Consider the following 26,872-nt stretch of genomic DNA (forward strand, 5'->3'; position numbering starts at 1 on the left):
ATCTATCTATCTATCTATCTATCTATCTATCTATCTATCTATCTATCTATCTATCTATTCTACTGTATGCTTTCTGTCATTGGAATCTGATGTATCTCTACAAAAAGCTTATGTTCTGATGGTCTGAGTTAGTAGACCCAATCTGAATTGATTGGATCATGAGGCCTCACAGAATCTGTGTATTAATCCTGTTGGCATAATTGGGATTTGGAAAAATTTGGAGGTTGGGCCGAATTAAAGGAAAAAGAATGGTTCTAGGACTGATATTTTGTCCTGGGGGTTCCTTATTGTTCTTCTCTATCTCTTAGCTGCTATCACCATAGTTACAAAACATAGACCATAGTGACTATGGACTGGAGTCTCTGAAAAAGTGAGTCAAAATAAAGTTCCTTTCATTAAGTTTTTCCTTTCATGTATTTGCCATAGTGACATAAAAGCAGACTGAACACACTAAATACTCAGTATTTCTTTTAAATCCAGTTTCCAGGACCCTCGTAAATACTGAAATGACAAGTCACATATGTTAAATGATGCAGTGTTTAACTTACAGAAACCATCCCTACAGCTTATATCATCTATCCATTACTAGTAACAACTAATACAATACAAATGCCATGTGGGTAGATGTTACAGTACATTGTGTAGAAGACAACATGAAAGAAGAGTTGACAAGTTCAGTAAACAGGGTATTTCCTCCAAATATCTTCATTTTTATTTTTAAGTCAATTAAAAAGGGCCCAATGAATCCATGGGGATAACTTCTTTTCTTTTTAAAAATTTTTATTTATTTATTATTTATTACAGTTTAAATGAGGGAAGGGGCTAAAGCCAGGATAACAGGAAACAACCTCGGAACCTGCCACAGAGGGCCTCTGAAAGCCTCTGCAGTATAGACTGTCAAAGCAGATGCTGAGCCTGATGGACAACTGACAGGCAGAGTGAATGGAATTTTATTTAAGAAGTGGGAAATAGTAAGAGCTGGAGAGGACAGGAACTCCACAAGGAGAGTAACAGAACAAGATAATTTGAACACAGGGAACTTCCCAGAGACTCATACTCCAACCAAGGACTATCCGTGGAGATAACCTAGAACCCTGACAATGCAGCCACTTCTGATGAGAACTGATAGACTAAGATCAGAAAGAAGGAGAGGAGGACCTCCCCTATCAGTGGACTTGGGAAGGGGCATGCATGCAGAAAGGGGGGGAGGGTGGGACCGGGAGGGGAGGAGGGAGGGGCTTATGGGGGGATACAAAATGAATAAAGTGTAATTAATAAAAAAAAATTTAAAAAAGGAAAAAAAAGAAAGTGATAACTAATTGTTCTTTAAACAATGAAATCTGAAGGGGAAATGGAATAGATAAGAGAAGCGGAGAAAGAGGGAATGGGTAGGAGAGAGAGTGCGGAGGGAAGTGAGGGTAGGGGTCAGATGTGGGCGGTCAGAGGGTTTGGAGAGAAAAGAGAAAGCAAGGGCAGGAGCATTGCTGAGAAAAGCTGGAGATCTACAACAAGTGCAGGCTCCTGGGTGAATACGGGGGTGACTCTAGTTAAGACTCCTGGTTTTGGGGGTCATGGAGCCTGAGAAGGCCACCTTCCAGACAGACAGGACTTCCAGTGGAGGGAGGGGACACCAACTCACCACCAAAACTTCGCCCCAAGATTTACCCTGCCTGCAAAGTGTGCGGGGACAAAGTTGGAGCAGAGACTGAGGAACTGTTTAACCAATGCCTGGCCTAACCTGAGACCCACCCCACAGGAGACAACCAACCCCTGACACTATTAATGATACTCTGTTATGCTTGCAGACAGGAGCCTAGAAGAGTTGTTTTCCGGGAGGCTCCACTCAGCAGCTGATTGGAACAGATGCTGGGACTCACAGCTAAACATTAGGCCAAGCACAGGGAACCTTGTGGAAAAGTGTGTGTGAGGGGTGAGGGGGATAGAAGGACCCAGTAGGTTCTAGAACTCCACAAGAAGACCAACAGATTCAACAAACTTGGGACCTGGGGAACATATGGAGGCTTAAACACCAACCAAGAAATATGCATGGACTGGACCTAGGCTGCCTATACATATGTAGCCAGTGGGCAGCTTAGTCATCATGTGGGTTCCCTAGTAAGGGGAAGGGGGCTGTCACTGACATGGACTCTGTTGCCTCTCTTTTGATCAATTCCCTCTTTCATTTCATTCCTAGGCCAAGCTTGCCCAGTAATATTGATATAACAAAATACAATTGCCACTGCTTTTATGAAGCCAACAAATTGACATTTGAAATGTAAAAGTTCTAACATCTTATGAAAAAAGTAGGAGATAGTAAGACCTGGAGAGGACAGGAACTCCATAAGGAAAGCAACAGATCCAATATGTCTAGGCACAATTGTCTTTTCTGAAACTGATACTCCAGCCAAGGACCACTCATGGAGATGGCCTGAAACCCCTGCACAGAGGTAGCCTAATACAGTTCAGTATCCAAGAGGGCTCCATAGTAATGAGAACAGGGACTGTCTCTAACAGGAACTGATTGGCCTGCTCTTTGATCACCTCACCCTGAGAAGGGAGCAACCTTACCAGGCCACAGAAGAAGATAATGCAGCCAGCCCTGATGAGACCAGATAGACTAAGATCAGAGGTAAGGAGAGGAGGACCTCCCTTATCAGTGGACTGGGAGAGGGACACAGGTGGGGAAGAGGGAGGGTGGTACTGGAAGAGGAAGAGAGAGGAAGGTACGGGGGGATACAAAGTGAATAAACTGTAATTAATAAAAATAAAAATAAAAAGAAGTTTAAAAAATAACATGACATAAAGCAATTGTTAGCTCCATTATTATTACTATTACTATTATTATTATTATTATTATTTACTTTCCCTCCCTTATGTAGCTAAAAGAAATAATTCTTGGTGACCACTGTATTTGTAAATTTGCTATTCCATTTCATCAGCTACTGGACAAATTGAGGAGTTCACTGGAAAAATCTCTAGGAAGTTAACCAATTTCTATTCTGTTTGTAGACTTTGGTTAGATTATCTTTGAGGCTTTTATGAACAAACTATAAACATTTCCATGATAAAAATTCTAAACTACAGACCCTATTATATCCTGGGCAGATTTCACTTGTACAACTTGTTTTTATTGTAGTTCTATTGCTTTTCATTATATTTACATATTATTATTATAACTTCCATTACAACTAACTCAGAAACCTGTTTCATTATTCTAAAAGAGAGCCCATCCTCAGATTAACTAGCAACTACTCATTTGTTATCTACTGTTAGCACTGTGGTTTTCAGAATAGTATATAACGATCTGAGGCAAATTCTTCTTATTTATCATCATGTTTTCTGCATTAATAATTTTCTTGCTTATTGACATGCAATAATTTTGTTGTACAGTCATTTTACCAGAATTCCACTATTGTATTTTCACCCACTGAGTGTACCTTGGTTAAGTTTTGGAGCTATTATGAACAAAACTACTATAAAAATATTGTACTGTATTCAAAATAGATAATTTTTTAAATTCTTTGAGAATTTCATAGAAACTATTTTGATCATATTCAACCCCGTAGTACTATTAGTTTTAATGAATGTTGATTTCTTTGAGAAAAAAATGTTCAGTAGAAGTACTGTTTAGCTCATCTGTTACATTATGTTTAATTTTAAAAGAAAGTGTCACTTTTTTCCAAGGCTGGCTGTGTAATCTTTCCATCAACTCCCTCTCCAAATTGCAGGGAATATTATGAAAGAAGGGGGAGATAGAAAGACCTGACAGGAGGTGACAGGAGATCCACAGGGAGGGCAATTCACCAAGAAATTTGGGCACAGGGGTCTTTTCTGAGACTGATACTCCAACCAAGGACCATGCATGGAGATAACCTAGAACCACTGCACAGATGTAGTCCATGGCATCTCAGTGTCCAAGTGGGTTCCCTAGTAAGGGGAACAGGGACTGTCTCTGATATGAACTCAGTGGCTGGCTCTTTGATCACCTCCCAATGAAGGGGTAGCAATCTTACCAGGCCACAGAGGAGGACAATGCAGCCAGTCCTGATAAGACCTGATAGGCTAGGGTCAGATGGAAGGGGAGGAGGACCTCCCTATCAGTAGACTTGGGGAGAGGCATGTGAAGAGATGAGAGGTGAGGGAGGGATAGTGGGATTGGGAGAGAATGCAGGAGGGGGCTATAGCTGGATACAAAGTGAATAAACTGTAATTAACAAAAAAGTTAAAAATAAATAATAAAAAGAATAAACTACAATGACCAGCATGCATGGATATCCATAAAGGTGCAAGAGTGGTATTCATACCTTGGTGGTAACCAAAAGCTATCTAATTAGATTCAATGTGCACTCAACTGGATAGAAATCATGCCTGGTACCAGATTCCTAGTCAGCTACTAGATACTAGTAAGATCATGGATAGTAGAGGCAAACTCACTACCAGTACTTTACCAGACCACATAATTCCTTACTGTGTTCTCAAACTTAGCCTTATACCCACAGATCAGAATAGCTCTTACCTTAAATCAAGATGAAACAAAACAAAACAAACAACTTCGCTTTGCAGCAAACAGATCATTACAGAAAAACACAACTGATTACAACACATGGACTAAGTGATTCTGGTGTTCTCCACCCCAATGTGGATGCATCTACAGCAAAACCTGACACCTAAACCTCAGCGATGTTGGGGAAGTGGTTATACATAGATTAGAACACAAAAGATCAGGAGTCCTCTGCACTTTTATGTATCCTAGAAGCAACAGAGAACTTCCGCACATGATACCTCAACAATATGGTTACCTGAACAATTGCAATCCCAATAGATATATTAATAAGGAATGGGGAACTCAATAAATCCCATAGTCCCAAATTTCAAAATCTGGATCTATTTCCGGAATAATCTGAAACATATCTATTCTCTAGAAAATCCCATAATTTGATCCATTTATCAATTTATTTTGAATATCAGCAAAGTTTTCTATATTGTTGACATATTTCCTAATAAATTTTGAAATATTATAAAATAACATTTTCTTATTCCTTTTGGTTATGTAACATGCTTTAGCCATGCTTAGACAGATATATTATTTTCTAGCTCCTTGACATGCAGAAATTGACATTGATTAAGTCTTATGCTATATTATTGAAGTGTAATAAAATTAATAATATTTATAAACATTATTAATAATTTACTGCCTTTTAATGCTTTTTCCCTCATTTCTCAAAAGTGGCCACTAAATAATATGTATAATAGTAGCAGTCTGACAGACTAGTATTCCTAGAGTCATATGTATGACACTCTCACAGATGAATTTTACTAAAATACAGGAAAATACTTAATAAATGATAATTTTGAATATAAACATAGGTTTTTAACCTCTCTCTTTATATGTATATCACACACATATGTATATATTCAGCAATTATTGATCAAATTTAGGAAAGTGACTGTAAAAATTATTCAAGAAAATGGTGTGTAAATGCTCTGAAAGTCATAATAATATTTTTTATCATAAAGAAAAGTATCTTTAGATATAAAATTATCCATGGAAAACAAAATGGTAATCTATTTGCTGGGTCTATATAGAATCTTAGCAAGGAATATTTGTTGGTTTTTGTAAATGGGAAGTGTCACCCACTTTCATCAACCACAGAAGTACCATACACTCAGAAGTCATAATGACTTCCTCTTTGAAAATTTCTGAGATGACACTAAAATTTTCCCATGTTACAAGATACACTTTTCTAGATTCCATGGTGGCACTGTCATCTATTTACAAAGCCTTTCTTCAATTAGCTTACAGACAGTGGATTTAATGGCATATACATTCCATTTTTAAGACTATATTCTTGTTGCCATGCTTAGAATCTTGCCTTAAAGCTCAGTTAATACTTTTCAAAGTATTACACCCAATAAAACTTAGAAAGGTTATATTGATAATCACTTGTTGCTTTTAATATGGTTTGATTTTCCAATTGGGAACTATAATCTACAAATTCAACTCTTAGAATTTTTAAGAAAATAATCTCATTAAGCAATTTTCCATTTGTTTAAAAATGGTAACATGTTAATATTTTTACATATGTCAAATAAAATTACTTTAAGCACTGTCATCTTGTAACATTATACTGGAAGTCAAGAAAATATGTTATTATTTTAACACATGGTATTTGAGGTTACCACAAAGTAGATACAGTTGTGATATTTTCAAAGTTTAAAGATATTATGAGCATATTGAAAAGTATTTTTATTGAGTGCTTGTGTCTCTGATATTTCTCACTTTTCTGTAACTTTTTTTTTGAATTTTATTTTTTTCTTATCAGTTACATTTTATTAACTCTTTATCCCAGCCCTGTCCTGATCTCTCATTCCCTCCCAGTCCCTCCCTCCCTCCCTCCCTCATCTCCACCGTGCCCCTTGCCAAGTCCAATGATAGGGGGGACCTCCTCCCCATTCATCTGATCCTGTTTTATCAGGTATCTTCAGGACTGGCTGCAAAGCTCTCCTCTGTGGCCTAACAGGACTGCTCCTCCCTTGGGGGGTGGGGAGGCCAAAGAGCCAGTCATTGAGTTCTTGTTAGAAATAGTCTTTGTTCCCCTCACTATGGGAAACCAATTGGTTACTGAGCTATCACAGGCTACATCTGAGCAGAGTTTCTAGGTTATATCCATACATGGTCCTTGGTTGCATGTCAGTCTCAGAAAAGACCCTGTGCCCAGATATATTTGGTTCTTGTGGAGCTCCTAACCTTTCCTCATCAGACTAACTCCCCTTCTTTCTTATGATTCCCTGTACTCTGCCAAATGTTTGGTCATGAGTCTTTGCTTTGAAAACACTGTAAAAATATTTCTTACCACAAGTTGAACTCTTCCACCATTAAGCACATCCGGATCTAACTCAGGCAAGAAGTGATTGCTACATGGTGACACAAAAAGGACAAGTTACAGCATAAATATTGAAGAGAACATCTTAAAATGCCCAAATGAGATAAAAAACACAGCTTTAAACTATTTTACACATAAAAATGCACATGTTATATAGATGCAAGTTATTTATAAATTAAATTTCACAAAAATTAATTTCTAAATGATATTTCAATACCACCATTCTTTTAAAATATAAATGTAAAAGAACAAAAATCTGACAGTACTGACAGTGATAGTTAGTAAACATAAATATATTTAATTATATTTAATTATTTATTCCCTTTTGCTTTGGCCTTTTGAGACAGCATCTCTTACATCCCAGGATGGACTCAAACTCACCACGTATTCAACGACAAGGCTGAGCTCTTTGTCCATTTGTCTCCACGTTCAAGTACAGGCATGCATCATAACTCTTGGTTTTTACAATTGTAACTTTCACTTGAAACAGGCAAAGATTTCTGCCTTTAATGCTCTACTGTGTTTAATGCATACAACTAAGATTTACAGTGATTTAATTTTATCAGAATACTGACATTTTTACTTTAAATAGTTTTTGTGTTTGGGAGCTGTAGAGATGGGTCAGTATATAAACAGCTTGCTGTGCAAGCTTGAGAACTACAGTCATGGTTAGAGTGCTTAGAATCAAAGAGCTATGCCAATGGGTTTGGGCAGGGGGGGTGATAAACAGATCCCTAGGCTTTGTTGGGTCACTAGTATAATTACACTTCATGTCTGAAAAAAATGTTGTGGTGTTAAAAAAAGACATGCCAAAATACCTGGTTCCAGGGGGGCTTGCAGAGAATGATACTCCAACTAAGGACCATGCATGGAGAGGACCTAGTCCTCTGGTTCAAAGGAAGCCCATTGGCTGCTCAGTTTCCAAGTGGGTTCCCTAGTAAGGAACTAGTAAGGTACAGGGGCTGTCTCTAACATGAACTCAGTGGCAGGGTCTTTGATCATCTCCCCCTGGGGGGTGCAGCCTTGACAGGCCACAGAGGAAGATGATGCAACCAGTCCTGAAGAGACCTGATAGGCTAGGGTCAGAGAGAAGGGGAGGAGGACATCCTCTGTCAGAGGACTTGGGAAAAAGCATAGGGGGAGAAGAGGAAGAGTGAGCGGAACTGGGAGGAGATGAGGGAGGGGATGCAGCAGGGATGCAAAGTAAATAAATTATAATAAGTAAATATATAAATAATTTTTTGAAGGCATGAATTGTGTGAGTAGTGAAGGGGCGTTGGATCTGCGAAGAGTTTGGTAATGAAGTCATTATGATCAAAACACACTGTAAAAAATTGTTAAAGAACTAACAGAAAAAAACAAGATGGAGGGTTCCCAAGAAATGACATTAAAAGTTTATTTCTGATTCCAATATAATATACACACATATGCACCTGCACACAGACACACATATGCACCTGCACACAGACACCTGCACCCACCCCATGACACACATGCACACACACACACACAGACACATGCGCCCACCCCATGACACACATATGCACCTGCACACAGACACCTGCGCCCACCCCATGACACACATGCACACACACACACAGACACATGCACCCACCCCATGACACACATATGCATCTGCACACAGACACATGCACCCACCCCATGACACACATGCACACACACAGACACATGCACCCACCCCATGGCACACATGCACACACACACAGACACAGGAATTTTCTACCTGTAAAAGCGATTTTTTTAATATACTACAAAGAAGTCTTTTATATTTAATAATAGAAAATAGAAATTCTGAGAAATTTTTTGTTTATTTTACTAGATACAGATTTTACTTACTAGCAAGTGATATTAAATGTTTAACATTTAAAGTTTATCCTCAAAAACATTGGTTATAATTCTACTTTATCACTTCTGCATTAATACTTCTGAATGAGATTTCTCATGTCAAGTTAATATAAACAAATAATAGATTGTTATATTTATTATAATTCTAAGGAAGCTATTACTATGAATACAGTCAACCTGATTAATTGACCATGACATTAATTTATGTTTGCATTAGTCAGAATACTTCAAGTTAAATGTGAACTATTGATGACTTTATTTCTTTCTTTGTTTATAATAAATATATCAAATAACAAAATGTTCCCATTTTATATCTTTTTAATAAATTACAGTTTATTCACTTTGTATTTCAGCTATAGCACCTTCCCTCATTCTCTCCCAATCCCATCCTTCCTCACTCATCTCCTCCCATGACCCTCCCCAAATCCACTGATGGGGAGGTCCTCCTCCACTTCCCTATGACCCTAGACTGTCAGGTCTCATCAGGACTGGCTACATTGTCTTCCTCTGTGTCCTGGTAAGGTTGCTCCCCACCTCAGGAGAGGTGATCAAAGATCCAAGGACTGAGTTCCTGTCAGAGACAGTCCCTGTTCCCCTTACTAGGCATACCTTACTATGGTCACTGAGCTGCCATGGGCTACATCTCTACAGGGGTTCTATGTTATCTCCATGCAAGGTCCTTGGTTGGAGTATCAGTCTCAGAAAAGACCGCTGTCTTTTTGGTTCTTTTGCTCTCTTTGTGGAGCTCCTATCCCCTCCAGGTCTTTCTATTTTCAATTTGCTTTCATATGAAAGATTAAGACACATATATCAACATAAAATGTTAAACTTGAATTTTAACTGTCAATTACAAATAACCAATTTTTAAAAATCCATACTCACAGAGCAACAGTTACTAGGTATACACTTTTTCTTTATGAAGGAGAAGAGACTGCATGGTTTAAGCATTAGTTTAAAATATAACAGAACAATGTTCCTCCTAAACATTTTTGGTGTTTAGGTGAAAACTATAAAGAACAATTAAATCTCCTCTGCATGAAAACCCCTGGTGATGTGATGTATTCACTTTTGGCAATGAAGCTGTGTTTGTTTTAGCACAATTAACCCACATTTCACTTTTCAAGAAATGTTTACAATACAAAACTCTAATTTAAAAAATGATCTCACCATTTTTGGTTTCTGGAACTAGTTGTTTCAGAAAAGCCAGCTTGTGTATGAAGCCACTGGTATGTGTACTCCTTACTCCTCTCTAACTTCTCATTTTCAGTGGTTGCCTTGGAAACTGCATCTTCCTCCTCATCTTGGAAAGAAATGTGTAACTTGGTTACTCAAAGAATTGAAACTGGGACAGGTAGCTAACATGATGCTAAGAATTTATTTGTAACAAAATAAATATTGACTAATGCATCATTACTAAATAATGGCTGCCATTAAAAATTAAGCATCTTTCTAGTTTGAGTTTCAGTCACAAGTATTTTGAAAATTAAAAGAAAATTGTAATGCAACTGCCACTGTTTAAATTAAGTATTAATTAGAAAACTCAGGGTTGTTTTGGGGAAAACAGTATATTTTTATTAGCAAGAAGTTATGTAAATGTTAGAAATTGAACCTCAGTTCTCAAGAAGAGCAATAAATGTTCATAACCTCAAAGTTATCTCTCTATTCCCCTGATGATTAGATTTTTATTAGCCATTTAATTTATTTTAAGGTGAATTTAAAGATAGTATATTTAAAATTTTAAATATTTTGGAAAATTTGGTATGCCCAGCATATATTTGCACACTGTTTAATGTTCCATTCATTTTCCACAAATATAGTTCACTGAATCCTTGCTTCATGTTGGTGTCTTAAATACTTAAAAAGATCATCCCAATTGAGGTATCCCAGGCTCAGAAAAACACACACGGCATATACTCACTTATAAGTGGATATTAGACATATAATATAGGATAAACATATTAAAATCTGTATTCCTAAAGAAACTAAGCAAGGAGGACCCTGGGTAAGATGATCAATCTTCATTCAGAAAGATAAACGGGATGGACATCAGAAGCAGAAGAAAACAGGAAACAGGATGGGAGCCTACCACAGAGGGCTTCTGAAAGACTCTACCTAGCAGGTTATCAAAGCAGATGCTGAGACTCATAACCAAACCTTGGGCAGAGTGCAGGGACTCTTATGAAAGAAGGGGGAGATAGAAAGACCTGGAGGAGACAAGAGCTCTCCTTGTGGGAGATAAAAAGTAAATAAACTATAATTAATATAAAAAATAAAAATTTAATTTAAAATATTTTAAAAAATAAAAAGTTATTGATAATTGGACAATATTGTCTATTTATAGCCATGATTTTTTTTTTACTGATAGGTAAACAACATTAGCACACATAGTTACTTATTATTTTATATTATATACTGTGAAAATTATTTCTCATTCCTTTATATTAGAAACTACCTAAATCTTCATTTATGTTGCTAACTAAGCTCAAATCATTTTTTATTAATAGTGAAAATATTTTTCTTGTTTTTTGGTGATTTTGATTTCTATTCTATTTTCAAAAAGTCCAACTCTCACAAAATGGGAGAGTTTTTATTACACGTCACACAAAAACCCATCTTTTCATTGAAGCATTTTCTGAATTGAAGTGATTTCGGAAAAGGAAACAAAATAATTAACATACTAACTTAAAATATTTTCCTTCCTCCCTTCTTTCTTTCTTTTCTTTCTTCATCCTTCCTTCTTTCCTTCTTTTGTTCCTTCCTTCCTTCTTCCCCTCCTTTCTTTCTAAGGCAGAATTTGAATCCAGAGCCTTGCTTATGCTAAGCAAGCTAAGCAAGTACTCTGGCACTGATACAGAACTCCAGCTCTAAATCACATTCTTTCTGATTTGAAACTGAATGAAGTAAAGGAAGCAAGATAACCCAAGAACTGAACAAAGATATGTGAATCATTTTAGCACTGAAAAGGAAAAAAATAATACTTTGTCATAAATAAATGTGCATTGAAACTTGGCTTGATTCTTAATTTGATATTTCTCTTTTAATACTTCCAGTCTAGTCTTCCAGTAAATAATCTGCCAGGATCAATCAACTTTGTGCTAGATATGTAAAAATCTGGTGGTGTCAGATGGACCAAAAGGAACTTACTACCAACAACTGCTTAAAAACCATCTCTATAGGGGATTGTGCAATGGCTTAACAGACAAAAAGTACTTTTTTTAAATCATGAAGACATTATTTTGGTCAGCAAGAACACAGATAGAAACGTTACCTTGGTTGTGGTATACACAAACCACACATAGAAGCACGTGCAGACACAAACAGACACATAGAAATTATTCGTATAAAATCTATTTATCAAAAAATAATTTATTTCCTAAATATCTTAATTAGCAAAAATTAGATTTTGTTACATTTACAATTTTCATCTACTCTTTACCCAATACTCTCTTTGTTATAAATATAAAATGATCACTTCCTTCAGAGGCAAGCAAGCATGGAATGAATTTATATCTGCTGTAATTTGTAAATTAGAAAAGGAGTCAAATCCAAGCTTTGTTCTATTTTGAGATGTGCTGTTATCTGAAGAAAGGTAGTTCATTAAATTTCCAATTATTTTCTAAAAAAAAAATTAGGCCAACTATCTAGGCATGCAAATTTGTCTATGTCCTAAATATCCTTTAAACTATATTTCATTTTCCTCTGTTGACTTGTGGCTTGTATCTTTGATTTCAACTGCATGAAGTAAAGGACTCCATGAAGAACTTCTACACATTTTCAGTGATTTATCTTCTACAACAAAACCCTTTCTTCTTCTTTTTTTTTTTTTTGTCTTTTTCTATTCTTTTGTAATTTTCTGCAATCTTATTTTGCTAAATTGAAATCTGAGGGATGGGTATTTAGCTACATAGTAGAAAGCTTACCAAGCATACACAGGGCCTAGGCTTCAGCTCCTAGTATAACAAGAAAAAAATTTAAATATTATATCCTTAACCTAACAAGGATCACCCTTATGTTCTCATCATTCTAGAGATTAAGATGAAATGACTGGTGTTAATTTAAAGCTAGCCTGCACTATGGTGACTCAGAAATGACTAAACCAACTCCAAGCAAATTTAATGCTTTAATTCTTGTCTATCTATAAGAATATTCACTCAGTATTATCATTGACTTTTTTATTAAATTAAGCAGGCACATTTTCTTCTCTATGATACCATAGAAACCACAATGTGATTGATTCCCTTCAGGCTATTTCAAAGAATTTTTGAAGATGTTGGTTTGTTGGGTATACGTGGACCGATAAACCCCTTGTTATAATGCCTCTCAATGAGCTGGCTTCTGATAATGACTAAATAGTTTTATATCTCATAGGGCTAGTAAATTGGACACCTAGGAATAAATAACTTCCAACTTGCTCCTAGAAATATATTGTCAGCTGAACTTCATTATTTGTATTCAAAATCATCATTTCATCATCATAATCATCATCATCATCAGGTGATTTTGCTCATGAAGTTCTAAGTTACCTAGCCCACATAAACTGCATTGAGCCCCTGCTACTCTTTCCTTAGCACTACCACTTAACCCAACAATGGTGACCTTACCTCCATGATATGACATTAAGATTGTTCCTATTTTCTACACTTCAATCATTCTGAAAAGGAGTGAGAATGCTTTATTTCATCCCCATTACCTTCCATGCAAAACCTTTCCTTCTAAAAAGTCTCCCACCATCTCCACTTTCAGGTATTTTATTGCATGTGACTCAATGAGTCTAATTAAAGCTTCTAGCAAGATAACAGATAGCCTATTTACTGGAGCACAGTCTGTTTCTCTGTGGCAGCATCACTGAACATAATGACATCCTTTTGCAACAACCATTAATTGCCATTAATCCATCAGTTAGGGGTGGAAACTCTGTAGCCCCTCCCTGATGAAATGTTGCAGACCTGGCCTAGTGTAGGCCTGGTAACTTTGTACGGTTTCCTCTACTTCCTCTCCTTTTCTAACCATGGTGTCTTAAACTAGGAAAGGGATCTGACTTACCTGCTATTAACGCTTCTGCAAAATGGTTTATTCTTGATATCAGCTCGCTAAAACTATGCAAAAATCAACACATTGCTAGATTTTGAAGTGTTATAAACTTACTTATGGTTTGAATAAGAATATCTTTAATATCTGGTCCCTGTTTGGTAGCACTGTTTGGGAAGAATAGGAGTTATGACCTGGTTGGAGGTGATAGATCACTGGGGACGGGTTTTAAGGTTTCAAAAGCCCATGCCATTTCAAGTACCCCAGCCCTCACTAGCCCCCTTTTTCTGTCTCTCTTTGTCTCTGACTGTCTCTGTCTTTATGTTTCTTTGTATCTCTCTCTATTTTTCTCTCCCTCTCTTTCTCTCTCTCTCTGGTGCTTGTGGATCAGGATGTAACTCTCAGCTACTGCTCAAGTTCCATGCTTGCTGGTGCCATGCTTCTCACCATGATGATCATGTTCTGTAACGCTCTGCAACCATGAGCCCCATCAAATACTTTCCTTTATAAGCTGTGTTGGTCATTGTGTCTTTTTATTGCATAGAAGAGTAATGAAGATTTCAAGACTTCACTGTTTTTAATCCTCAAAAGTGCTGCTTACACTAGATTTTGTTTAATTATACTTGCTGTCTTTCTCCCCTCTTTTAACCATATACCACAACATTTGAGGGTCCAGTTCTTGCCAGCCCTTTAGAGTTCAGATATTCGTACCTGGAAGACTTTTGCCATGCTATCTTACTCTTAGTTATATGGCCTTGTATGGTAACATCTGTTGACATTCTTTAATCACTATTTTATCTCATTGTGAAATAAAAGATTTTTGTTATGGTTTGAATCTGCAATGCCCCCCCAAAGACCCAACTGTTCTCCAGTGCAGCAGGTTTGAGATTGGAATGAGCCCCGGGGCTTAAAGTTCACCAATGCATAAATCCACAGGTAGCACAATAGTAAAATGGACAACAGAGGTAGCACAAACTACGAGAGAGGTGGACCTACCTAAGAAGGTCACAAAAAAAGCGAGACTTTGAAGAGTATATATTGTCCTTTGTCCCTTGTCTCTTGCTCTCTCTCTGCTTCTCAGCTACCATGAAGAAAGCAGCTTTGTTTTAACTTAAACATTCTCCCCACTATGAAGCTTTGCCTTCTCTTTGGCACAAAAAAACAAACTCCATAAACTGCAGGCTCTTGTATTGTCAGCAAAATAAATCTTTCCTTCTTTTAACTGAATTGTTTGTAACGGTGGGTGATAAAAAGATAGCATACCTCATATAGATAGCATACATCTTCAAACCCACAATTGAAACTGTTTCTTTTTTTTGCTTTTTTTAAAAATTAGTATCATTTATAACAATTAATCAGTTTGTATCCCAGCTGTGGCCTCCTACCTCTTCTCCTCCTAATTCCACCCTCCCCCACCTTCTCATCCTATGCTCCTCCCCTATCCCACTGATAGGGCAGGTCCTTTGCCCCTTCTATTTGACCCTAGTTTATCAGTTCTCATCAGAACTGGTTGCATTGTCATCCTCTGTGGCCTGGCAAGGCTGCACCCCCCAGGGGGAGGTGATCAAAGAGCGTGCCACTGAGTTCATGCCAGAGAAAACCCCTGTTCCTCTTACCAGGGACCCTACGTGGGGACTGAGTCTTAGGCTACATCTGTGTGGGATTTTAGGTCCTCTCCATGCATGGGTTCTTAGTTGGGGGAAATTCTTGCTTTTTTTTTTTTTGTTGTTGTTGTTGTTTTACTTGCCTTTATATAATATTCAGTGTTTTTTTCTTTTAAATTGTAGACAAGTGTTTCTTTAGATCTTGCCACCAGACACAATTTAGTTACCCAGCTTTTTGTACCTACATGCTTCTCTTCATTAATGGTATTTCTCCTTCAAGTCTTCAAGTAATTTCATAAAAACTATTCTTCAGATTAAACTATCTGACTTTCAACACTGTACTTTATGTTTTGATTAGCTATTGATATGGTTTGAATAATTCATCCAGTGGGTGGGATTGTTTGGGAAGGTATCACAATTTGGTCATGTGGATTTAGGACATTAGTGATGGGCCTTTGAAGGTACAGCTCAGACTTTGGTTCGAGTCTAGCTTTCCATGTCCTGATTCACCAAGACAAAAGGAGACCCCTGTCCTACCTTGGATTATACCACTGTGATATAACATGAACAAAAATAACCTGGGCAGGAACGGACTTATTTGGCTTATACATCTGATCACTGTCCATTACTGGGGGAAGCCAAGGCAGGAACACAACCAAAACAGAATTCTGGAGACAGAAACTGAATCAAAGACAATTTGAGGACTGTGTCATACTGGCTTGCTTCTCATGTCTCATTCAGAATGTTTCCTTATACAACTCAGGATCATCTGCTCAAGTTTAACACGGCCTACAGTGACCAGGACTTTCATCCATAAATCATTCATCATGAAAATGCCCTATAGACTTGCTTGCAGGCCCATTTGATTAAGGCATTTCCTCAATTGAGGTTCCTTACCTTTTCCAGGTGGCTATAACTTGTGTGAGGTTGAACAAAAAAATAAACTAACTGTAGCACAATTTACAAATTGTCAGCTTTGTTCATTAACCTTTCACTATTAAAGCATAACATGCCTTTCTTCTTATCTTCATTATTTTATTTTCATGTCATAATATAAAACATAATATAACTTTGAGTCCCATAGTTCTTTAAAATTAAAATGTATTAAAAGCACTTTTAAAAAGAAGTCACTAACATTTTTTTTAAAACCCAGTATCTCTTACCTATGTGATCCTATGAAATAAGTTACATAATTCATTTCCCAAGAGGAAATAACCATGGTGCAATTGCAACTAGATCAAAGCAAAACAAAATTCTAACAGTGCTAATAAGCACAATGTCAATGTCTCGAACTCGCTCATGATCTTCTGTTCTCTAAAGGGCTTGGGAAGTTGTACTTCTCTTTACTATCAGCACATACAACTTTTCTTTTAGGTTCACGCCTGCTCTACACCTGCTTTTTTTCATAGGGGATCCTCCAACTGTCCTGGTGTCTCTGACACGTGAGGTTCTCCACTGCAAATGAGGGTAACATCTCTTCAAGGACCCTCACCCTAGTACTGGGCCAAGCTTCAAGTGTCTCTCTATAGTCCTCGATACTGTCAAAATCAGCAACATCTTGGAGACTCCTAAACATTGCCAAGCATGGCTTGTCTGCATGTGATGCAGCCTCCATTACTTCCCCACTTATGGATCACAGCTTCTGTCTGTTGACCCTGTAGAAATATTCTCCAAAAAGTTTCACCTGAATGACTCTGTTCTTCCTTAATCAGGGCTGATATCTTAGTCCTACTTAACCAGCATCAATTGTCCTAGTTAATCAAAGTTTCACTTCTATTGTTCTTGTCTGTTAATCACTGCTGTTTCATCAGCCCCAATTGACCAGAAACCATAAGCTATTAATTTAAATATATCACATGAACAGCGCTGATAGTCTTTGCCTCTCTCTGAGACTTCATAAGCCAAGTTCCTATCATCTAGAACTCTGTCAGTGTTACCTTCCAAGTTCTGGGCACACAAAGGCCTTTCCAGCTGCAAATTTTAAAATCCTTCTATAAGCTTCCCTCCAAAAGGCATGATCAGGCCAATCTCAGTAACATTTCACTCACTGTGGTACCAATTGGTCCTAGTTCAGATTCTGTTGCTGTGTTAAGACATTGACCAAAACCAATCTGGGGAGCAAAGTACCTATTTTGCATATGAGTCTTAATCACTATCCATCATGGAGAAAATAAGGCAGGAACTTAAGTGAGGCAAGAAACTGGAGGTAGAAACTGAATCAGAAACCACGGGAAAGTGCTGCTTACTGGCTTTCTTCTCACGGCCTACTTACATTGCTTTCCTATGTAACTCTGGACCACTAACTCAGAAGTGGCACCACTCAGAGTGGGCAGGGCCTGCCCGTGTTAACCATTCATCAAGAAAATGCATACAGGACTATCTGATAGCAGCATTTTCTCAATTGAGGTTTCCTTTTCCCAGATGATCATAGCTTGTATCAAGTTCACAAAAATCTGTGAAGCACGCCCCAATAAGCTGTTGTGGACATCAAATGTGCGACATTTTTTCCTGCCATGATGAGGTGAAGCCATGAACCAAAATAAAATCTTTCCTTCCTTATGTTTCTTCTGTCAGGCTTTGTGTCACAGCAACAATAAAAGGGACTGTTATAGAGATGCTCGTTTCAGAGGACCCTACAGGTATTCCTTGACACTTTTTTTCCTATGTCATATCATAATTTCCTATTTAATTTGTGTTTTGCCTCTTACAATATAAGCTCTTAATGATACTAATGCATAAATTGATGCCACTCAGTAAATATCAATGAAAAAAGAAAAAGAATATGTGCCAGTTGTTCTTTCTGTTTTAAAAAGTGCAGAGCTAAAATGCAAGGGTTTTAGTGTGTATCTGAGCCCGAGTATTATGAGAGATAGCACATGTCTAAACATGATTAACTTAATTACTAGACTAGGAAGAAACATTAACTCTGAAAGTAAGAATTACATCAGAATAATAATAAAAAAGACAACTAAAGCTAGCAAATGAAAATACAGAACCAAAAAAGGAAGACCTCTTCATATGTCCAGAGTGTGCATAAGCCTAGAGGGGAGCAGTTTTATTGAAGAGGTTCACCAAAAGAAATGAAGTAATTTAAAAATTCATGGAAATATTATTCTTTTCTTCATAAGAGGCAATAAAAGGTGCTCATTAAATCCATATGCTTCAAATAAATCAAATTTCTAAATTTTCTGCATAATATCCTATACTGAGGGAAATTAAGATTCGATTATCATTTAAGGCACAGAGAAATAAACTGAGTAGTTATATTTTAGTTCACGTGGTAACTTTCCCATGCCTGTTTCCTTTTTCACTAATGGCTTTTCTCCATAATATAATTTTGAAATAGTCTTGGTTTCATGAGCAGAGATGAGTTCATTTGTTTACCAAAAGCTTTTTGAGGACATTGTTGTGGCTACACAAAATGCTTCTTCTCATGCTGTGAAATATTTTAAGTCATTTTGATAAATGGTTGATTCTATATAGCTCATGCTGAAAATACAAAAAAAAATTATAAAGTATAAATGGCTTGGATGTGTTTAGTAAAGAAATTATTACCTCATACCTCACAAATAAAAGACAACCAAAAGTGGAATTTGGCATAAATACACTAAGAGAATTTGAGTTTCATTAACATCTGTATAAATACTTGTTGATAGGCTGTTTACGGCTCCTTCCTTAACCAAGCCAATCTGCGCCTGGCAAGCAGACAGCCCTGGCAGGAAACCAATAACTCTCTCAGAGCCATTTGAATGTGACAGGAACATCACGATTCTTTAAAGACATATTTAAGTATACATGCACTGGATCGCTAAGGAAAAAAAAAATGACTTAATGAATAAAGACCAGGACTGTTGGTAAAAAGATTAAAAACAGAAACTTTGGGAAGGCGGCCAAAATTATGCATGTAAGGTCAAAGGCTAACTACAGCATTAATCACTCCTTTACCCAGTTCATTCAATTTTTATGGCCAAAGGGATTTAAAAAAAAGAAAATGAAAGATACTTGTGAGTTTCTGACATTTGAATTAATTCTTAAAACCGGGCTGTTTATAGACTGAGGTATACAAGAAACATAAATGGCATTTATGAAAACAAAAAACAAAAATTTAAATATATAGGTTTTTTTAAAGATTACCATTACAATTAAAAAATTGCTTGATGCAGTGAATACTTTTGAAATAACAAAAAATCCTTTAACAAAGTGTTTATTATCCAATCATAAAAAGAACATGACTACTTCTTCTACCCAAATATAACATATTTTTGACATTTGTGTTCTTTAGCTGAGCTGTGTCTTCTTGCTCATGTGTGTATAGTGTATTAAGAGTACATCTATGGCTTCTTTCCTGACAGTAATATAAATTGGAAAAGAAAAGAAAAAAAACCTTAGGTGGCCTAGATCCCATTTGTAACTGGGTTGGTCACTAGGTTAAGATAAGGAAGACAAGGGAGATATTCTCCTGAAAAAATTTTAAAGGAGTGTCAAGAATCACGAAATATTTTGATGAAATATTATTTATGTATTTATTTTATATCTATTTGATACAAATTTATATTTAGTGCCATTTACATATTATGTAAATTTATGTTATATATTTATATGTTATAATATTTATGTTATATATTGTTACCAAAATAAATATTTTACTGTTACATTTCTTAATAAAACTCAGGGAAAAATTTATGGTCAACTCTTCAGAATAAGTAACAATGTTCTGTTGAGACACCTGAAGCTTTCAACCAAAAGTCATGCTGATCCTGCCTCCCCCTTAATGTGTGTTTATTTCTGTGTAATACTATCAAAAGCATCAATAGGACATTATTTTTAGAACTGCCAAGTAGCCATAGGGCTTACTTCTTTATATATAGTTTTGTATGAATATGGCACAGAACTTCATTGTTCATGAACAGAGACTCTGAGTTATGACATATAAATTATCTTTGAAACTAAGTAACTTTTCTTTTAAACAAAAAAAAAAAAGAAAAGAAACTAAGTAACTTAAGAGATGTTTGGAGAGTTGTATTTCATCACTGTTGTACCTGTAGGAAAGTGAGTTGTACAGAGTAAGGTGGTTTTGCACCTATAGGCTGTTTAGTGAGACAAGATAATTTACCATCTCTCTGTTTCTTATGTTTGTACTTGTATTTAATGCACTACTAATAAAAATGTATAACTCTTAGTTATATATATAGTATATTTATTTATAATATATATTAATGTTCCTAATATATAGCTATTTTGTAACTGTAGCTATATTTCTATGATACTCAAAGAAAATGGATTCTGTTTTGCATGGTGTTAATGTTATCTCACGTCACAGGCCAGACCTAACCTTCCATGCAAGGACAGGTCTGTGTATTCGTTAGTTTCCAGGAGGTTACTGCAAGGAAGGGAAGACTTCAGAGTTACAATGAGAGAGAACAGTTTTCGGGAGGTTAGTCCAGGAAGTCCTCCTTAGAAAAATTTTAAATCTTCAACAGATATTTTTTAAAATATGTATTTTCTTTCATAATATGTAAGGGTTCTCACATGTCTTTTACAGAGAAAAATCAATTTCCAGGAGATAAGAAGGGTGTATGGTCCTAATTGATTTTAAGTTGCTTCAAATAATTTTTAGCAATTGCTTAGTAATAACCATGAAGGAGGTTCCATTGACATGATTCTCTCCTGTTTCACTCCTTTAATTTAATTATCTTTGGAAAATATTCCTCTGTCTAACCTCAATTCCCTCAGGGAGTGTTAATATGGTAGGTCATCCAAACTAAGGCCCACCCAAAAGAATAATCAAGGGTAATGATGTAATCAGGTTGGTTTTCAGAATAATATAGTCATATTGACCAAATAAGTATCACTGACTTATTTGACTTATTATTGACCATATATTATTTTTATAGTTTATTTTTCTGGTTTTGATATAAACATGTTTACAGGATTTTGCTCTTTGGCAAAAAGACATCTACAATTATACTCATTCATATATGTATTTATTAATTGGTAACCAAGCTAATGACTTGATTTCCTTCACCTGTTTTATTTCGATGGAAGATAAGTGGTTCTATATTGGTTCATTAAGGGTAGGAGGTTTAAACAAGTTATTTAGAATTTCTTGACATAATTTTAATCATAGAATATTATGTATTACAATGCAACAGAAATACTCCTGTAGCACACACAGTTACACATTCAAAATGAACTTCTCATTGTGCCTATTATATATTTAGTCAATTTCACAGTAATGTTTTTCAAATTAAATACAGATACTGTTCTGTTACTGAAAAGAGCTCATACAAAACACTAAACATATTGTAAACTATTGATTGCATTAAAAACAATAATAATTAAGTGTTTTATTTCACATATTAAATAGACACATCCTGAAGAATATGAAAAGACTTGTTCTGCAGATACTCAGAAAGATATTTTTCATTCTTATAACTTTATTAGTAAAAAGATGAGTCATTATTTCATGTAGTACGATTTTATTTTGCACAAATAATGTCTTTATGATCAATTTTACATTTTTAGAAACAAGCTAGGGAGTCCCAATATATTTTTATGCTAGTAGAGAAAGCCCATAGAGAAAGTATATACCTATCAAAAAAGTCACTCTGAGCTTCAAACCATTGCAGAACACAGAAAAATTCAATATAGAAGGAATACAGGATTCTAAGATGTATGGAGAAAGAAAAAATAATTATATAAATTAAAATAAAATAGTCCAAGATATCTCTGATAATTTCAACAATAGAATACAGTTTGCAAATCAAAAATCCTACTAACCCCGACCTAGGCTGCCAGGGAAGGCAGCAAACAGAGACTGAACCACCAAAGAGCATGCATGGGCTGCACCTAGAACCACATGTGTAGCAGATGTGCAGCTTGGTCATCATGTGGGTCCCTAACAATGGGAGTAGGTGCTGTCTCTGACTCTGTTGCCTGCCTTTGGATCCTGTTCCCCTATCTGAACTGCCTTGTGCTTAGTCCTGCTGCCACAGTGGGTTGAAAGCCCCTTGGGAACCTCCTCATTCTCTGACGAGCTGAGAGAGAGGAGGGGATGAGGGTGAGACTGGGAGGAAAGAACAGACAAGGCTGGGATCAGGCTGTAAAGTGATTAAATAAAGGAATAAATGGGAAAAAGAAAATAAAAACTGCCCTTACTCTTCTCTTAGTAATAATCTTCTAATTTGCAAACTCACAAAGGAAACCCTGGATATAGCCCAGGTGCTCTTATGTATGTCTCAGGACCCATTAATGACTCACGGTATAATCTATTCTGTACTTTTGCTTTGTTTCTAAATAAAAGTCTCTGCTACTCTGAGCAACATAATGTTTGCTATTTTTAAATGACTTTTTAAAAATTATATGTATTTGTCTGCGCCTATGTGGGTACTCAGAGAAACCAGAAGAGGGCATCAGATCCCCTAGAGATAGAGTTACAGGTATTTATGAGCCATCTAAGTTGGGTGATAGGAACTGAACTCTGATTCTCTGCAAGAGTGGTAAGCCCTTTTAACCACTTAGAATTCTGTCCAGGGCCCTCATTATTTGCCCTATACATAAACAGATAAATTCCGTAAGCGTTCTTTTTTCTTAGAAATTATTTGAGCATTATTTTGTATTGAATATGGCTCTATTATATTGTATTTTAATTATTGCACTGCATTTAATTCAATGAATGTATTATAGTTTTCCATACCACTGTTGTTTGACACATGAACAAATTCTGTAATTTCTATAAGTTGTGACATATTACAGGTTACAAATATGACAAGAACTTATCTTTTATTGGTTATTTGTGTACTCAACTTTCCATTCAAATTATAGACTCTATTTGTCAAGTATATAATTAAATTATTTTTCTGCGAAATTAATTTAGATTATCTTGCACTTTTATGTCAATTTGGGGAAAAATGGATACTTCACTCTGGAAATTAAAAAAAAAAAAAGAAGAAGAAGAGAAAACAGTACCAGGAATGAGTTATCTCTTTAAGCTATTGGACAATGAGGTCCCAAAGACTCCAAAGCATTATAGTCTACAGTTGTACTCTTGATTACCCTCCAGAATTTATAGTACAGTTCTCTTGCATAAGACACTATATAATTGAGAAAGATAGCATGAAGAAGTCAAGCTGGTACTCACTGGAAGCTTTATCCCTACTGGCTAGTTCACAGGTTCTTGAAAGATGCTATATACTACCAGAGGAGAAAATAAATCATCAATCACACTGAGCTGTGACTCCTGTAAGATATAGCAATTACTAGCCTGGCAAGATAACTCCTTTGGTGAAATAATGGCACTAATATTATGAGAGTAATCAACCACTTTCTGATTGGTTCTAAGGTCCACTCTATGAGGTGAAACCCACACATGGAGTTAAGAGAAGAATAATCTGTGTCTAGGTCATCTGAGGTCATTGGCCCTCAGGGAGACCCCAGTATTATTATTTTGCGTGTTGGACACAGTATTAAGACTACTTCTAAGAACTTATTGCTATTAGCATAGATCAGAGAATCTTTCACCTTTTATCAGAGAAGCTTCTTGTACTATGGCAATTAACAAAGAGACCTTCAACTGGTCAACACAGAGAGAACAAGGGCCAGTAGAATTCTCTGCCCTAAATTAGACACATATAACACACCTCTTCTCATAAAGCTCACAGAAGTTTTACAGATAGAGATAGAAAGTTTGTAAGACTTGGGGTGTTGGATAACAACAAGGAAATTTTTCAGACACAATAAGGCATTTACACAAATGAGCACACAATGACTGTGACAACATGTAAAAACTAGTGCAAGCTCAAGCAAGACAAAAATCCCAGCACAGAAGAAGTAATGTGGGAATGAGATCACACCACTGAGAGTCCATTAGCATTTGATGGCTTCTGGGAGTGGAAGACTAAGTTTTCTTTAATGATGGGACCCTTATGTCATGTCAGCATATTTCATAGAAGATTAATTGGACAACACAAATTGGGCTGTTGAGAACTGGAGAGAAGAGGAAAACTCAAAGTTGGGTAGGGAGGGAGGGAAAGGTGGAGAGAGTCATTATGTCAGGAGCTGTGGGTAGGGGAAAACTATATTTAAATTACATTCTATGGAATTCTCCAAGATTAAGTAAGCTATTGATTAAACAAACAAACAAACAAACAAACAAACAAAAAACAGTGAACAGGACAGGAGCCACAGAGGGCCTCTGAAAGACTACCCAGCAGTGTATCAAAGCAGATGCTGAGACGCATAGCCAAACTTTGGGCAGAGTACAGGGAATCTTATGGAAGAAGAGGGAGATTGAAAGACCTGGAGGGGACAGGAGCTCCACTAGGAGACCAACAGAGCCAAAATATCTGAGCCTAGGGAGGCCTCCAGAGACTGAAACCCTAACCAAGGACCATACATTGAGAGGACTTACACCCCCTGCTAAGATGTAGCCCTTTGGCAGCTCAGTCTCCAGTGGGATCCTTAGTAAAGGGGGCAGGGTCAGAGTGATATGAACTCAGTTGCCTGCTCTTTGATCACCTCCTCCAAGAGAGGTTGCCTTACTCAGCCACAGAGAAAGAGGATCCAGAAAGTCCTGATGAGACCTGATAGGCCCTCGATCAGATCAGATAGTAGTGGAGGAGGACCTATCAGTGGACTAGGAGAGAGAGATATTGGGGAGAGGGGCAGGAGGAGATGAGGGAGGGTGCTACAACCAGAATACAAAGTGAATAAATTGTAATCAATAATAATAACAATAATAATGAAGAAAAAATAATAAAAAGAATATATGTAAATATTTAAAATTTAAAGTCTTTTAAATCATAAAGTACTCCCATAAATATTAATAGTTGAAATGCCTGCCTATATACCAATTGTTGAGATTGCAACACCCTCTTCCTAATGAGTTCAAGGCTAGCCTAGTCTACAGAGTAAGCTCTAGGAGAGCCAAGGCTACACAGAGAAACCATGTCACAAAAAATGTCAACTAAGCATAAATATATCAATCCCTAACTTGGCACACTATTCCCTTTTCTACCTAGCCACCATACAGTAACCACTCTTCCATGCTTTAGTATATTTTGTCTTAATTTCTGCAACTGCTTGATAAATTATATATTGACATAGCAAGTTGTCTCACTTTGTCATTATGAACGCATTTCAGTTGTTCATGGATTTTACTTTATACACTAAGCTTTGGTTCTGCTTGTCCACTTCACAAATCAATGTCACTTGGAATTTATTTGATTTGCATTGTATTTTTCATAAACCTAAAAGGACCTCATATTTTATGACCAAATTCATAAATATACTCAATGTATTTCACTAATTTTCAAAAATGTTAATATTCCCCTCACAAAGTATTATTCACATTTTGATAAATGGTATATGATTTAAAGTTATATTATTGTGAGTAAGGCATAGTGATGCATTTCTTCACTCTCAGCATTCAGAGAGCAGCCAGGGAGATTTCTGCGCATTAAAGACCAATGAAATCAGTCCTGATGAGACCTGATAGGCTAGGGTCAGATAGAAGCAGAGGAGGACCTCCCTAACAGTAGACTAGGGAAGGGACATGGAGGGAGAAAAGAGAGAGAGGGTAGAACTGGAAAGAGAGAAGGGAGGGGCACAGCTGGATAAAAAGTGAATAAATGGTAATAAACAAACGAATAAATAAATAGACTTATTCTTTCATACTCTGGAGCTTCAGATGGGTGTGTTGTCAATGCATGAGATGTACTTAAGATATCTTTTGTATTTTTTTGCTATTGTCTGACTTTTTCATTAAAATACTATGTCATCTTTAAATATTCCTCTACTCTCCACTCTCATATATTACATATAAATCTTTAAAGTTAATTTTAAGGTTGTCATGCAGTGTTGGGTTTCATTATAAAATTTTTTTCATAATTCATATTCCTCTCTAATGACCCTCCTCTACACTTAGCAGTTCCTTTTTCTAGCATCCCTTCTCCCTCCAAACAACTGGCTTCTTTATGACATCAATCTCTGTCAGCCATGTATTCCTTAGCCTAATAGACTTTTATAACCACATACCATGCTTTTAGGCTTTCTGTTGTTTCATTCCTAATTCTCACCTCAAACTTCCTTGTGGAGCTCCAAAGCAAAGACTCATGACCAAACCTTTGGCAGAGTACAGGGAATCATAAGAAAGAAGGGGAGTTAGTCTGATGAGGAAAGGATAGGAGCTCCACATGGACCAAAGATATCTGGGCACAGGGTCTTTTCTGAGACTGACATGCAACCAAGGACCATGTATGAATGTAACCTAGAACCTCTGCTCAGATGTAGCCTGTGGTAGCTCAGTAACCAATTGGTTTCCCATAGTGAGGGGAACAAGGACTCTTTCTAACAGGAACTCAATGACTGGCTCTTTGGCCTCCCCACCCCCCAAGGGAGGAGCAGTCCTGTTAGGCCACAGAGGAGAGCTTTGCAGCCAGTCCTGAAGATACCTGATAAAACAGGATCAGATGAATGGGGAGGAGGTCCCCC

The 26,872-nt window shown here is 36.6% G+C and overlaps 1 protein-coding gene across 1 annotated transcript in view; it reads right to left on the reverse strand.

The window, feature by feature from the left end:
• Lrriq1 (leucine rich repeats and IQ motif containing 1) overlaps positions 1-26,872 on the reverse strand; it is a 224,846-nt gene that overhangs the window by 2,232 nt on the left and 195,742 nt on the right. Inside the window, exons 23-24 of the mRNA XM_055627895.1 lie at positions 9,918-10,069; positions 6,855-6,915 (exon numbers count right to left, since the gene is read on the reverse strand). Coding sequence (XP_055483870.1) covers positions 6,855-6,915; positions 9,918-10,069 — 213 coding nt within the window. The remainder of the gene's footprint in view (positions 1-6,854; positions 6,916-9,917; positions 10,070-26,872) is intronic.

This window comes from Psammomys obesus, unplaced genomic scaffold (genome assembly GCF_907164565.1).
Source record: "Psammomys obesus unplaced genomic scaffold, mPsaObe1.curated_primary_1811, whole genome shotgun sequence".
NCBI classification, from domain to species: Eukaryota; Metazoa; Chordata; class Mammalia; order Rodentia; family Muridae; genus Psammomys; species Psammomys obesus.